Raw genomic sequence first — 14788 nt, forward strand, 5'->3', positions numbered from 1 at the left:
GGACTGCAATTTGCTATCACACTGGATATGCACTGATGACATGCTAATCACTGATTAATGCCCAGGACCCCTCATGTATAAGGACCTTTCACATTGGGTATTATAAGCAGGACAACAACCCTTTTGATAGATCCTAGTATAACTGAGAGAAAAAGACAGAAGGAAAATATACAGCAGTAATTGCATAGGTAGTGGTCATACTAAATTAACCACCAACTTGTCACAGACATCAGGAAAAACATAATAAACCAGTCATTTAGTCAGTGCTGAAAACAGTTTTTGCCAAATGGATGAACAGTGAACAGTCTTTCTTATCTGTTACTTAAAATTCAATTGTAGCCGGGTTGTTGAGACCTAAAGAGGTCTGAACCAGTGACAACAACCTAGAGTACAAGCCCAGAGGCAAAGCAGGGGATGAAGCTGTCCACAGCAACCTAAAACAGGAACAGCAACAAGGTCCAAGGAAACAACTCCAGCTGTGAAACTGCAGTCCTATTCAGCCAGCAGCATGTGATAGGATGTTACAAACTGACACCCAGCAGAGCTTTGGAGAGTAGGAGGCACAAATAGCGTGAACCAGCATAAGTAGAGAGGTGGTTGTCCCCCTGTACTCAGCACAATGTTTGTTTTCAAACCTGTCAAACTTTGCATAAAATCTTAAAACTATAAAGTAAATGCATGATTCTGGTTTCCAAACACCTAAGCCAATACCTGAGTTTGGCATTAAAGAACAACTAGTCCTTTACATTATTACATGGGATTCAGCCAGATATATAGTTACCTATTTATCTTTCTAATTTCCACAATTATAAGAAAACAACTGCATTCAGGCAATAGAGTAACTTGATTAAATAAGGGTGTACTGACAAAATTCACTGTTTGTACAGTAGTGAGTTAACTACTCTAGAAATAGTTATTTTTTTAATGGAAACTGTTCACTTTAAGTTCAGAGAAATAGTTAATGTAAGCAATTCAGTGCATGGGTTAATATAAAACTTTCAAAGACTATCAGATTCTAACTAAGGACCTCTTTGGTCTTTCATCCTATCAGTCTTATTTATGGTATTATATTTAAGCACAGTAGCTCACTTCTAAAAAGAAAAGTAAGAAAAGGAAAATGGCTTGCTACTTTCCTCAGCTCTTGTAATTTTACTGCAAGACAAAGACCAAAGATGAGATTAAATTAGTAAATCAACAATAGGAAGCAAATTGTAGGAATCCACCAAATCTACCTGGATGGCTGCCAGGTTCTTCTGTTCCTGTGATGGAGCCTCATGGACAAAACGCAGCCAATTAGAGTGGCGTGGATTACTTGCATCCAGGATGTAAAGGACCTCACCTTTACTCCCACGAACCTGAAATATTTTTTTAAAAAAATTTTTAAAAATCAAGCAAAATTGAAATATTTACCAAACACATACAAACATGTAAAACACCAAGGCACGCTTGTGCTCAGCAGGTGAATCTTGCATTCAACCGCTGGTACTCAATGCCTGTGGTGCACATTCAGATTTTTCTATAAACCTATTTATTCACTTCAGACTAGTGAGGCAACTCAAGTCCAGAGACTACTGTGAACTTCCTTTATAAAGCTCCCTCTCTCTTTTCTTAGCCTTTCCTTTAGTAAACATGTACTATAACTGAATTCTGGGACTCCCTAGTCTGACAGTATGGTCACTGGTGTTTATAGTCTTTGCACTTTCTTTGTTCTTTCCAGTTCCATTTTTCTTTGTGATCTTGCCAGAAACAGATACAACCTCAGAGGTCCCTTTTCATGTTTTCCTTTCTGAGTTCTCCTCCTTCGCGTGTTTTGATGCCATCATTTTACTCCTACAGTCTACCTAACTCTTATCATACCTTCCTGTCTTTTGTCATTCAGTCCATCTCTCATTTCTTTATCTAAATTAAGGTTCTAAGCACTCCTGTCTCCACTTCCTTTTCCTTTCCTCACAACTCACTATTATCATCCTACTTTCCTTCTCCAACATATTGTCCAAGAGTGAACTACTCTCTTCTGTAACCTATACACATCCTCTAACTCACTCCTCAGGTCATTTTGCAGCATTTCTCTTCTGCTGGTACTACAGACAAGGCCAACAGTAACTTTCTTCTGGACGAAAGGGATAGGATATTCTCTGTTCCTGTGCTATTCCAACCACCATTTGGTTCCGACATCACTGAGTTCAGGTTCTTGTTTGCAAATGTATTCCTGCAATTGCCCATATTCACACAGTGAGCTTTGCCTTGATAGTTCTTCACACTTCACTTCCTTTTTCATACATGGTATTCTTCTAGACTCACTTCTCCTTTGATCATTATGTTCTAGCAGATCCTATTCACCCTCTACATCCAGTTCCTAAATCTGTTTCTGCCTACTTTCATATTTCCAAAAGTTTCTCAATCTTAACTGGCAACCATCACAAACAGAATATATCCATATCTGAATTCAGCTTTTCCACTATCTTTGTTGGTTTCTCTCTCCTGTAATCTCACTAGTTGCTCAACAAGCTTCCAATCCAAATTACGAGTTCTGTCTCCATTCCCATCCCACTACTCCATCACTAAATCCTCTTTTTGCTTCATCCCCCCAACAGAACTTCTCTGCTTCATAAATTCCAAATCCAGTAGATATGCTTTCATTACTGTTAACTCCTACTGCCCCACAGCAATCCTAAATATTCCAGAAGTTGATGAGATACTTATTGAAAACCATATTCTTCCTTTCTCTTTCTAGCCTTCTATAGGTTTAGTTTTTTGGTTTTGGTTGCTGGAGGGTTTTGAGGGTTTTGTTTTTGCTTTTACCAAGGGCAAAAATCCATCTTGCCCTTGGATGGAGATCTATCTTCAGATCAAGGAACAATATAACTGCATTTATTCATTCCATATATCCTAGTTTATTGTTCAGTTGAACATCTTTTTTATATGCCTCTTTAAAGGAAATGTAAATATGTAGCCTCCATGAATAGCAGTCAGTTTTAAACTATGCCTGGCTGAAGTTCTATCAGAATACGAGGTTATTTCAGTAAACAAATTAGTATATTCTGTAAATGAAAGGCTGCAAATTATTTAGTAAACAAACATGTTCAGCTTTTGCCCACTAAGTGAAGAAGCCACTTTAATAAAAGAATTGGACACTTCGGTTATGTTATCAAGATATCAGGAGCTTTTAGTTATCATTACAGATCCATAGGATTTCTATGACTATGACAAAATTCCAGCTGACATTGAAAAAAAAGAAAATAATACAAACAGAAACTTAGTTGTAATCAAACCATTCTTCCCCCTTGAAACACAAAGACATATTGCTGAAAAAAATACAGCTGCCACTTTGCCATATAAAAATTTGCTTATTTTGTTTTAAATGATAGATCATTTGAAACTCCACTGATACAGAAGATAGAGCCATGCAAAAAGGTCAGACAGCCACTCTATTATTCCATGTGATTTATTTATGTAATGAACATATTTTCTTTTTCATCTGTCAACAAGAAGTATCCAGAGCAGGTATTTCCTAAGAGCTAGGGATTTCAACTATGTAAGAACAAAACCAGATTGTCTTCATGGCTTTGTATTTAAATTGCTCACATTCTTGCTGTATTTGTTTCTAATAGATGCAATATCATATGTCTTCAGTATGACTGCTTAAATTACCTAAACATTTAGAATATGATTAGAAAGAGAAAACTGTATCCATTACAATAATAGCTGGTGACAGCATGTTGTTCTCAGATTCTAAAAAAAACAACCCTACTGTAGTTCTGCAAACATAAAAATCTTCAAGATTTATTACTGTTCTTCCAAAGGAAAACATTTAAAGGACACATTAAAAAATTACAATATTTCAAACTTTAAGAGTTGTTTTACTTTCAAACAGAGATTAGCCATGGTGAAGTGTGTCAAGTCTATATACTGAAACCCACCTGGAAACAATATTATCTAACACATAAGCACTTCAATGGGTTTTCCAGAGGGTTTGTGTCATCTCCATCCTCAAGGTTGCAGATACTAAAAAGCTGTCCTGGGCAGCTGTCAGTAGGTGGCCCTACGTGGGCAGGGGGGTTGGATCAGATGACCCTCAGAGGTCCCTTTTCACATCAGCCATTCTGGCACTCTGTCACCTCGGGAAGTAATGCTTGCTTGTTACTGGAACCATTGCTTTCATTTGGAACATGGACAGAATGAGTGTGACCAAATCATAAAACCAAGCTCCAAATTTACACAAAAATACATGATAACAGTGTATTCACCTCCTGAAGAGCCACCTGCCAACCAGAAGCACTGCATCAATTATACTGTAATTGACACCCAATTCTAAATAGGCAATCCACTGAGCAGAACCTCACTTGAAGTGAAAATGGTTAACACTGCAGATTAGCATCTTTGAGTAATTACAGACAAGCTAATGGCTTTGTGATTTAGCTACCAAAGTATGGGTCACAGAGGCCCACCATGAAGTCACTATAAAGGTTTCCATCAGATCTTGACTTGAGTTGGAAAGAGAAGCAATCAAGATCCTACTTAAAAAAACCACGTTACACTATCTATCTTTCCATCCATTATTCTTCTTAATTTGATTGATGCTTAATTATGTAAGAGTAATATACATTCACTTCAACCTCAGTTGTACTTTCTTAGTCTCTGCCAATCCATAGTTATCAAACACAAAGACTCAACACATAAGGAAACTATTGATGAAATAATAAAATAAATCCCTTAAAGTTGTGTTATATTTTCTACTGCTTTTTTTACCTCGTAAAGAAATAATGCTGCATCAAATACAGAAATGTGAGGAAGAAAAAAAACCACAAAACAACACCATCCCCATATTGAATAAAGTTTCTTGGCTTTCTTTATCTCTGAGATACCTCTTTTACAAATATTCCCACACGTATACTTACCACTTAGTCCATGTGAGAACTAAACAGAATTCATACTACAACAAAGCTTCCAGTCTGCTCCCATGGGACTCCCTTCCAATCACCTAGCCATTCCAGAAATCTTCAGGACAACCTGCCTGCCACAACTACGCTGGCAGGAAATTGTTGGGAAAATGAAGATGTCTTTCAGAGAGAGGCAACAAAAAATATTTTTGCATATTGCAAACTAAATCTTCTTATTTAAGGAAGATTATCTTAATGTACCTTCAAGCCAATTGCTGCATTTCCCCAACACATCTGAACTGTTAGAATCTTTTATAGCTATAAGGTACTCAAAACAGGGGAAAAGGTTTTTACAGGACTGAGTTTCCCCAATGATTTTCTAAAGTAGTATGCAATTTCACAGAGCTAGTGAGCATACCTGTATTTTGTAATTGTGACCTTTCAATCTGTCACCTATCTACATGAATAATTCCAGGTTTGAGTATTATGTTCCCAGTTTCCATACAGTTGGTATTACCTGAACTAAGCAAAATCATCCAGTTAGCTTGAGCTGCATTCCTTAAGATCCTCAAGCTGCTAAAACTATTTTAACAGACCTGAACTCAAGTATAAAAATATTTCTAATTCATTTTCTAAGGCTGCCAAACTAAAAATGTTCTGAAGTCGCAAGACCAATACTAAATAGCAAAGGATCAGTCATCTTCCTAGATCAACAGCAACTTAGAAGGACTAACTGATATGCCTACATGGAGAATCAGTGAAGAGCTGGAAAAAGACCTCAAAAGCATAGCTACCAACACATGATATTCTACTATAATGTTTTGTTTTGTTTAAAACAGGACCTTATCCGTATTTCCTCCAAATAAAGGAGTAAATCCACACAGGTTGAGGCTGCCTGCTATAGTTCAATAGACAGTCTTGATCTAGGACCCATTTATTGCTGAGGCTCTTTCAATCACTTGGGCCATGATGATCCTGTAGTTTCAGTAACCAATGGAGATAACTTGTAATTTCTACTACAAGTGAGTGAGACAGCCAGACATGCAGTTACCTTTGATTCCCAGACTAAATAATTAAGTCACAATTCACTTCATACTTAAGTATAGGAAGACTGGCATGAAAAAAAGGCTGATTCAAATTCATGCCTGATAACCCATGGCAGAAAAAAATAAAACTTTCTTTACATTTTACTACAACACCCTCAATATTTGGTCACTCACTACAATCACACACCTAAAATGTATATACATATCCAAAGCATGCACCATAAACAAGAGCACTTCAAACTGAGGCATCTAAGCATGATGTTCTTGAGAATCAACGAAAAAGGTGTCACTTAACTCACATGGTCAAGTGTCTTCACAGTAAGGTGAAATCCCTGACCTTCACTGTTTCGACACAAGAGGTTTTACCTCAAGATCAATCAGGACATCATTGAATTATGCCACATAAACAAACACCATGTCACTGTACAAGTATACAGAAAAATAATATATGCCCTCAGTCATTGTATAAGCTACCACATGAAATCCTACACAGGCCTAAACAAAGTCTAAGCTACTTGTAATGCCCATCACAACACGCCCTACTCTGTTTGCAAGCCTTTTATGCTGCAATGAAATTATCTCCAGATTTCCAAAATACATCCAAAGTTGTCATGCAGGCTACTTCAAAATGTTTGTGAGTGCAATTGTAAATGCTCTACTATGCATACCTGGCAAGAAAAGCAGATGGTTATCTTTGCTGAAGGCAGTAAACACACCATTTGCTTTCTGGAAACCATTTTCTGAACATTTGTACATCTAAAAATTTCTGTTCATTCAAAAAATCATGTAAAGTACTGTTTTCTGCATTGCATTTTTTTATTAGCTGAAAACATGATTTTTATTGTTAATAGTATAAAACAGCTAGATGCAATGCTTCTACATTCTACATCCTCTGAGACCTCCATCACAGAGCTCAATGCAGAGTAGAAACTCACATATTAACACACTGCTACAAAAAGTATTAAAAGTATATTTGCAAAGGAAACCTGAGGCAGCAACTGTTGATTTGCTTACTCACTAACAAGTACTGGGCAGTTACACTCTTCTTCAGCCAAATCACAGAGAAGTTTTTCATGTTAATGAAGCTCTTGCTGCTGCATGACGTTATTTGACCTTGTCAGAGACAGAGTGGTTCAAAAAGCTCATTGCTAGACTTCTGCTAACATTTCATTGACCTTTCACAAGAAGGGTTGAACGTCATGCTCACTGGAAGGATACCCACATCTCCTTAAGAAAATTGTATGTGATCTTCTGTAACAAGTTCAGATTACAGTATTAGCACCTCAGCCTATTGACATATTTTTTAACATCTTAAATAAATCCCCTAACTGAACTGAAGGTGTGAGGCTAACATTCTCAGTCACTTTCAGGAGCAGATTCTTCTCATCACCAAAACATTACGGTGCCTATTTCAACAGTTACTAAAATTAAAACAAAGTCATACACTTAATATGAATAAATATTACTTAAACAAACTTTAAAAGAGCATATTAATTAAATTACCTACATAAACTAACTGGTAAGAATATTAATAACTACTTTGGAAACCTACCTATTCCAGTGGGGATTAATTTAACAAAATCTAAAATATAGGACTCAAACTGGCAACTGAGATATAGGGCATCACTGTCTGACTGTTACATGTGACAAAAGTTCTTTTAAATGCAACTTATGTAAAAATGTATCTGCCTAATGTCTAAAAATGTGTTTTTCTAATATATGAGGGGAAAAAAATGAAAATTAAACAAAGATTCATATAAAAAAAGAAAAGAAATTAATTTTATATGCAAATACTATTTGAGGTGTAATGACTGGAATGGTGGTCTTCGTACAGAAAAATTAGACCACCTTGCTAAGGACTAGATTTTTAATACTAAGTTCATCTTGAGAGCAAACACAGAATTCTTCAAATTAAGATTTATTTTTTCATGAAACTCAAGACACAGTTCAACTTAATGCCTTGTATGTAAAAGCCTTCCTATGCCAGAACCACATTTTACAGGCAAGATATCAAAGAAAAAAAAACTCACCAAAACACACACCACCATTAGCTTTAAAGTGCTTGACTTCTCATACCTCCATCCTGAAGATTAAAGCTCTGATCTAAACTAGTTGTAGCTAATAGCAGATTTTCTGTTGCCTTCACTAGTTTTCAGGCAGGCTTATTTAACTGAAAACAACTGCCACTGCAAAAGTGATAAAAGTTAAGCAGTAGAAACCTAAGTTGATTTCATTTTCCCATATGGATAAACATGAACACCAACTTCCATTGAAAGATTGATTTCTATCATGTTCTTCTCTGTTTAAATATAACAATGAAGCAAACTTCATCTTGACAGACAGACAAAAACCAAACCTGAAATATGTAACATTCAGCATTACACAGAGTATTATGTGCCAACCAATCCTGACCAACATTTCTTCACAGTATGTCAAGAGTATGTGAGGAAGAACTAAGTCTTCCCAGCCCTCCCTGTTTTAACACTTGCCAAGATCATCACCAGAAGTATATGCTTGCCACAATCCAATTGGAGTGAAATGAATGCCACTTTCTTGGTTAAGGACAATAAAGAAAATAAAATGAACAGAAATCCTCCCTTTGCAAAGGAACATCTAAGCCTTCAGAAACAAAAACTTCCGTGAACTTCAATACCTAAGGATTATTCCATCCTTGCTTTAGAGCACTTGCTCTTCCAGCAAATACATATAATTTAAAATTTCTATGGCAAGTATACTAATACAGAACAAGCAGTATTTAATCAAGGTGTTAGTGGGATGCTAGGAATAAGAACAAAATTCTCAATTCATCACCAGCAACTAGCTGCATACTTAACTAGCACAACATGCAACTCAGTCTGAGAGATAATGATATGGGGGCTGAGGGATAATGGGGAAGTGGGCTTTTTTGACAGAAAGGGGGGGGGGGGAAGCACACGGCCATTTCAGTATTGTCTTGGCTTTTTATTATTATAACTATGCAAGTTACAGGCTGACTTATAGCATTCTGCTATATTTAAATTAAACTCAAACTCTAACATCCTCTGAACTTTATTTAACAAAATCACTGGACCAAAAAAAAATTTTTGGGTTCCATGTTTCTCCAAGGACAGAAAGAAAACATAATGTATGTGATTCTATTTCAAAATGACATCTTAAAGATGCCAAGTCACAATGCCGGTCTCAGAGAAAAAGGAATAGCTTGATCAAAACAGACCACATCACAGGCCACAACTCTATGCAACTAGAAATGCATGTGGTAAGCTTCTTCACAGAAAACTAATTATTCCACAAAGTTGAAACTCAGATCCCAGGCATCACATACCAGGAAAAGAAATGCTCCACTCATGTTCATTTTTACTTGACATATAATGCCCCTACCACTTAACCTTCTTTCTGAATGTGTCCTCTCTGAAAATGCTTTTTTTTTTGACTGCCATCAAACTGTGAGGTCAGGCTTTAGTGTGTCTTCATCCAGTAGTCTTCAGATCAATTCTTTTTAACATCTTCAGTACAGCTGACTATGCACAAACTTGGCTAGCTGCTGTGGCTGCCTCCCACAGTCTCTGGAATAACCATCTACTTGGACTGTTCAGCTTTACTTTCTGCATTCCTGGTCTCTATTTTCAATTTAAGACTGCTCTCAGCATGACTTAAATTATGTTATAAAGCTCACATTCAGATCAGCTTCAGTAAACATGAACAACTTGGGTTCAAGTATTCAGGAAGTCATAAAATTTGGTATGCAGCATTTTTTTCAAGGCTCTCAAAACTAGGTTACAATAAGATATTATTAAATGGTTTTAGAACAGCCCATAAAAAACTTATTTTCTGATTTGCTGTCGATGGGGTCATATTAGAGTAATCAGTAAACACATAGTATTTGCCTTCTATTTTCAGTCTTACAAAAACAGATAAATCTCATTTAATCATCAGCAATGAGGTATCTGGAAAATTGTAGGGCTTTCCAACAAACTTAAAGACCTTCTCGTTGTTATAATCCACCCACCATCCCTTCTGAAAACTTTGTTCTAGCTCAAATATTTTATTGATTTAAAAGAACCTGCAGAAACATCATGAAAAGGTAAGTACTGTGTTCAGCAAACTTTGGTATTAAAAGCACATTATATTGTTTCATTTTCAGCTGAGAACAAAGATGACGAAATCAGCTGCTTTCAGCACACAACCAAAGGAGAGAGGAGAACAAATAGTTCATACCTCTTTTCTCTGGGAGAGGTAACAGGGATTCAGACTTGAGTCAACGCTCACCTAGGAATACTTTGCCACTCACTGAATTTATAATGAGATGGGCTTTTAGCATTCCCTCACTCATTGTTCCAGCGTGTAGAATCTATTTATAGCCCTACAAAGACTGTATCAACACTAAGCTTTGTTTATAAGCCGCTCAGCAATGTTAATACTGGAGGTTTTTCAAACAAACATTTATTTTGTTATAAATGGATAGACAGTGCTTTAAGACAGACATCAAACATAAGCTTTTTTTGTGCAGTGCACATGACATAAAGATAACAGTCATTCTTCCACCTTTAACCAGAGGAAGGTGGAAAAGTAGGAAATTAGTCTCCTTCTCAGTGTAAAAGAGAACAGAACAGAACAGGCTTGGCTTGGGAAAAGAAAAAAAAAAAAGGGAAAGGAATTCTGCTCACAGAACTACAGCAGAGATTACAAAGACAGAAAAGAGACGCCAAAAAGCAGGTATCAAGCTGGAAACGTTGTGATTGCAAGTATTTTTCAGTCAGTGCATTCTCCTCAGCTGGTAAACTCAGATTTCTGCCACAAGCAAACATAGGTATGACAGGAACTAGGGAAAGTTAAGGACCTAATAACAAGGTCTAGCGCATAAACTACTCTTGCTGCCTAATACATATTAAAAAGTTTAGAAGACCCTTGAAACTTGTTATGCTTTCATTTGCCCACAGCATCGGGTTTTTATTTTGCTATAAACATATCACAGTCACACACTGCATTACAAAGTTGCTAAAATGCACAAACTTAACTTACCATACAACTGCCAAACCCTAGCACAAGTGTCAAAGCAGGAAATGTTTTATATTACAACTGGAGGAAGCTTTGAGCTGATACCTGTTGCTCAGCATAAATCACTATCTCAGTAACTTACAATCATCTTCCCATATTCAAATGCCTTTAATCTTCATTATTATTATTTTCACATGTTTCAGTAATTTTTCACAATGTTATATTTTTATGTTTTGCTTGATGTTAAGTCAATCACCCTCTGCCCCAAAAGCATATTTTGAAAAAATTAATAAGTAAAAAATTTCCCTATAGTATCTTTAATTTAGGGGGAGAACCAAAAAAAACCAAACCACACACCCCAGGATTTATTTGCTACAGTAAAAAGTTAATCCTGAGAAAACTTTTTGTTAGGTGTAATGGTGCCCCTGTAGAATACTCACTTCCCACATGAGCCTGCAGTCTGTGTCCTCATCCAGTTCCTGAGGCATTCGCTTCTCCCCTGCAAAGGGGCCAAATTTTTCACCCTAAGAAAAAAATCATAAAAGAAAAAGAATGAACGAAATAAATTTTTAAAAAGGCGAATGAATTACTAAACCCCAGCAGAGGTATAATTTTTAGCTTCAAATGGAAAAGGAGAATTCTCCTTTGTCATCCTACTATATGCTAAGAAGACTCACTTCCTTGACAGTTCAACTTCAAGCTCGTTCCCTTTCTTTCCATAGAATATCTTAAAATCATACCTTTCCTCTACATGCTTATTTCTCCTTTGGGAAACACAATTTTTCTTTATTTTAAATATGGCTGACATTTTCAAGTCAAATTTCCTACATTTTAAATAGGATTTTCAGGATGAACCTTGCAATAGGCATCCTACTAAAACATCAAGTATTTGGCAAACATGAAGTTTACATTAGATTTATTTGCAAGACTATTTGCAACGCTACTTTTTGAACTGCCACAAATCAAAACACTGAATAACTGAGGTTTTGTTCATACAGAGAGATTAATTTAAAAACACAGGGAGTATGCACAAGTCTTTGAATTAATTCAAGCCTTCATAGAGAAATTAAAATGTTATACCACCTGCTAGTCATAGCACATGCTGTGAAAGCACCCATTGATGTATGTTCTAGAAGTTTTGTGTATCAGTGTTGTTTTTTTCCTTCACAAACATCACACTAGCAGTGAGGTAAATTATTTAAATAAGACTTACACCTTACACAGACCTAACTTTCTTCCCCACCCCCCTCATCCTTATTAGCAGCGACAAGCCCTACAACCTGGAATGCAGACTACGTTCCTTGAGGCAGTACTCAGGTAAAAAAGCACCATATACTTTTAAGCATTAGGGATTATCACTATATAATGAAAATAAAGTTCAGTGTTTCTTTAAAAATTACATTATTTTGGCTAATAAAAGTATTGATCTTCCCCCAGGCACATTCCATAATCCCAGACACAGGCTGCCATGTTTTCCCTCTTGCTTAGTTTTTACAGACTGTCTACAAGTAGACATCATAGCTTTTGTTAACAGAACAGAGTTTACACCTTTTACAATTACAGAAAAAAGCTTGAAAACAGAGCCTTAAGGCACAAAAGCAGATGGCAGACAACAGCAGTTAGAAATGTTATTACCACCAAAACTTTGCTAACAGAATTTTCAGAGCCTGACTTCATGATTACTTAGCACTTGAGGAGTTTGAATTGCAATTTCTGAGTATAAGATCTTCTGAAACATGGTTTACTTCCAGATAAGACCACTTTAGGTGTGTGATAGCAACACAGAAAAATGGTGCGTTATTTGCTGTTCAGGAACATGAGATCCTACTTCACAATTGTCATATTCCAACACCTCCTCCCAATCCCAAAGCTCCAAGGAAAAAAATTAGTATCTATTAGCTACTCTGTATCATAGCCATGAAGTGCAGTAGTGTTGCCTCATTTCTGGACCATTTTCAGGAGTACCTGTTTCAGCCACTGCCCACAGAGCAACTCAAGAGCTTGTTCCTCATCCCTTCAAAGAGTGAAGTCTGTCTGTCAGACACACACTTCTGATCAGGGCTTTACATACCAGAATTGTCTGTCCTACCAGAACAGAGGATTCACTGCCAAAGAACAAGGCTATAACAAACACTGTCACCAGACACTCCCAATACAAATAGCTCTTAGCAGAACTGCCTCTGCTTTTACCTTCCACATTCCACACTCAATTCATTTCACACTTGCAACACTTCAGTTTTCCTAGCATGTCCTGTATGACGCGCTCACGTTGGCAGAGATGCACAGGCAAAGCAGCTCTAATGGTTCAACTGACAACAGTGTAAGGAAAGGGGCTCAGACCCTGAACTCTGAACTGACACTCAGAATTTATTTTGACAGATGGATGACGATTTCAGTCATCTTCACTCCAGAGCTTGCTCTATTTCAGAGCCCAGGGATTAATATACTCAAGTAGTGTACCACCCTCCTTGCTATGTGAACTCCCAGAGTTTCCATATGAAAGTTCAGAACCCTCAGTGGAAAAAATTTAAACCAACCAATATAAAACTGTTCCCCCGTCCAACCCTCATTAACACTCAGGGACACCTTAAAACTGAGACACCCCCAACCTCAAGGTGCTTAAGCCTCGTTGATGAAACCACTGAAAAATGAGGTAGTTCTCCCAACCTAGTCAGAGCCAAAATGAGGAAAAGATGGAAAACATAACATACAAAGTATGCATAAGTGTATACAAATGCAGTGTTTGCAACTTTTGGGATGCCTTTATCTGTTCAAACAAGGCACCTGGATACTTATAATTGGGATTTCAGATCATCAAGAGACTTGGAATTCTATTACAAGGCACTACAGGACATGACCTGGTTGGGGTTGTGAGGGACCTGCAGTTCAGAGGAATCACACCTTTCACCGGCCCGGCTTTACCACCCCAAAAAACATTAATTAATTCATCCATCCCACAGACCTCCAGGAGCGGGGAGGCGAGAGGAGCCTGCAACCAGCAGGCGGGCACCTCGCACCTCAGCGCCGCACCGCGCTCTGCAGCCAGGCAGCAAGGGAGGAGCAGTCCTGTCCGGAGGAGCTGCCCTCAGAACAGCGCCAGAAACACGAAGTTTAGACACGATAAGCACAAAACACCCACAGAGGAAACCCTCGGCCCGTCCCTGCAGGGCAGCCGGCGGCCCGGCCCGCCAGACCCCGCGGCTCTTCCCCGCGCCCCGTGGCAGCGCCCGGGGCGGCTCCTCTCGCCCCGGTGCCTCCCCAGAGCCCGGGCGGAGGGAAGCGGAGGCAGGGCCGGCTCAGCGGGGCTGAGAGGAGGCCGGAGCGCGGCTGCCCGGCCGGCAGCCAGGCCCGGAGGAGCAGCGCTGCCCTCCCGCCGTACGTGGCAGCCGCTCCCGCCGCTCCCCGGCTGGCACCCACCTTTTTCACCCTGCGGGCCGTGTAGAGCCCCATCCCGTCCTGCACTTTTGACGACTTCAGGGCAAACCTATCCGGCACGTACATGCCCAGCATTCTGCACCGACTCGGGCCGCTGCCTGGCTACCGGGAACGACGATTACCGGGGGCTTCCATCCCACCGGGAAAGAGAGAGAAAGAGAGAGAGAGACCGGGAGAGGGGGCAGGAAGAGGGGCTGCTTGCGGGGCTTTCCCTGCTCCTGAGGAAGAGGGGAGGAGCCAGGGCCGCCGGCGAGGCCCCCACCATGGCCGGGCAGCGGGGCCGGGACGGTCCGGGGCGGAGCAGCCCGGCGGGCGAGGCCGGGCCCGAGCGAGGCCGGGCCCGAGCGAGGCCGGGCCCGAGCGAGGCCGGGCCCGAGCGAGGCCGGGCCCGAGCGAGGCCGGGCCCGAGCGAGGCCGGGCCCGAGCGAGGCC

General features: G+C 39.2%; 1 protein-coding gene across 4 annotated transcripts in view; it reads right to left on the bottom strand.

The window, feature by feature from the left end:
* The window catches only part of PRDM5 (PR/SET domain 5), a 73828-nt gene extending 59265 nt beyond the window's left edge, over positions 1–14563 (bottom strand). For all 4 annotated transcript variants that reach the window (XM_051619692.1, XM_051619691.1, XM_051619690.1 and 1 more), the window contains exons 1-3: positions 14339–14563; positions 11362–11445; positions 1233–1355 (exon numbers count right to left, since the gene is read on the bottom strand). In XM_051619692.1, the coding sequence (XP_051475652.1) occupies positions 1233–1355; positions 11362–11445; positions 14339–14431 (300 nt within the window). In that variant the 5' untranslated portion in view covers positions 14432–14563. The remainder of the gene's footprint in view (positions 1–1232; positions 1356–11361; positions 11446–14338) is intronic.
* Positions 14564–14788: the final 225 nt, after the last annotated feature.

This window comes from Apus apus, chromosome 4 (assembly GCF_020740795.1).
Source record: "Apus apus isolate bApuApu2 chromosome 4, bApuApu2.pri.cur, whole genome shotgun sequence".
Taxonomy (NCBI): Eukaryota; Metazoa; Chordata; class Aves; order Apodiformes; family Apodidae; genus Apus; species Apus apus.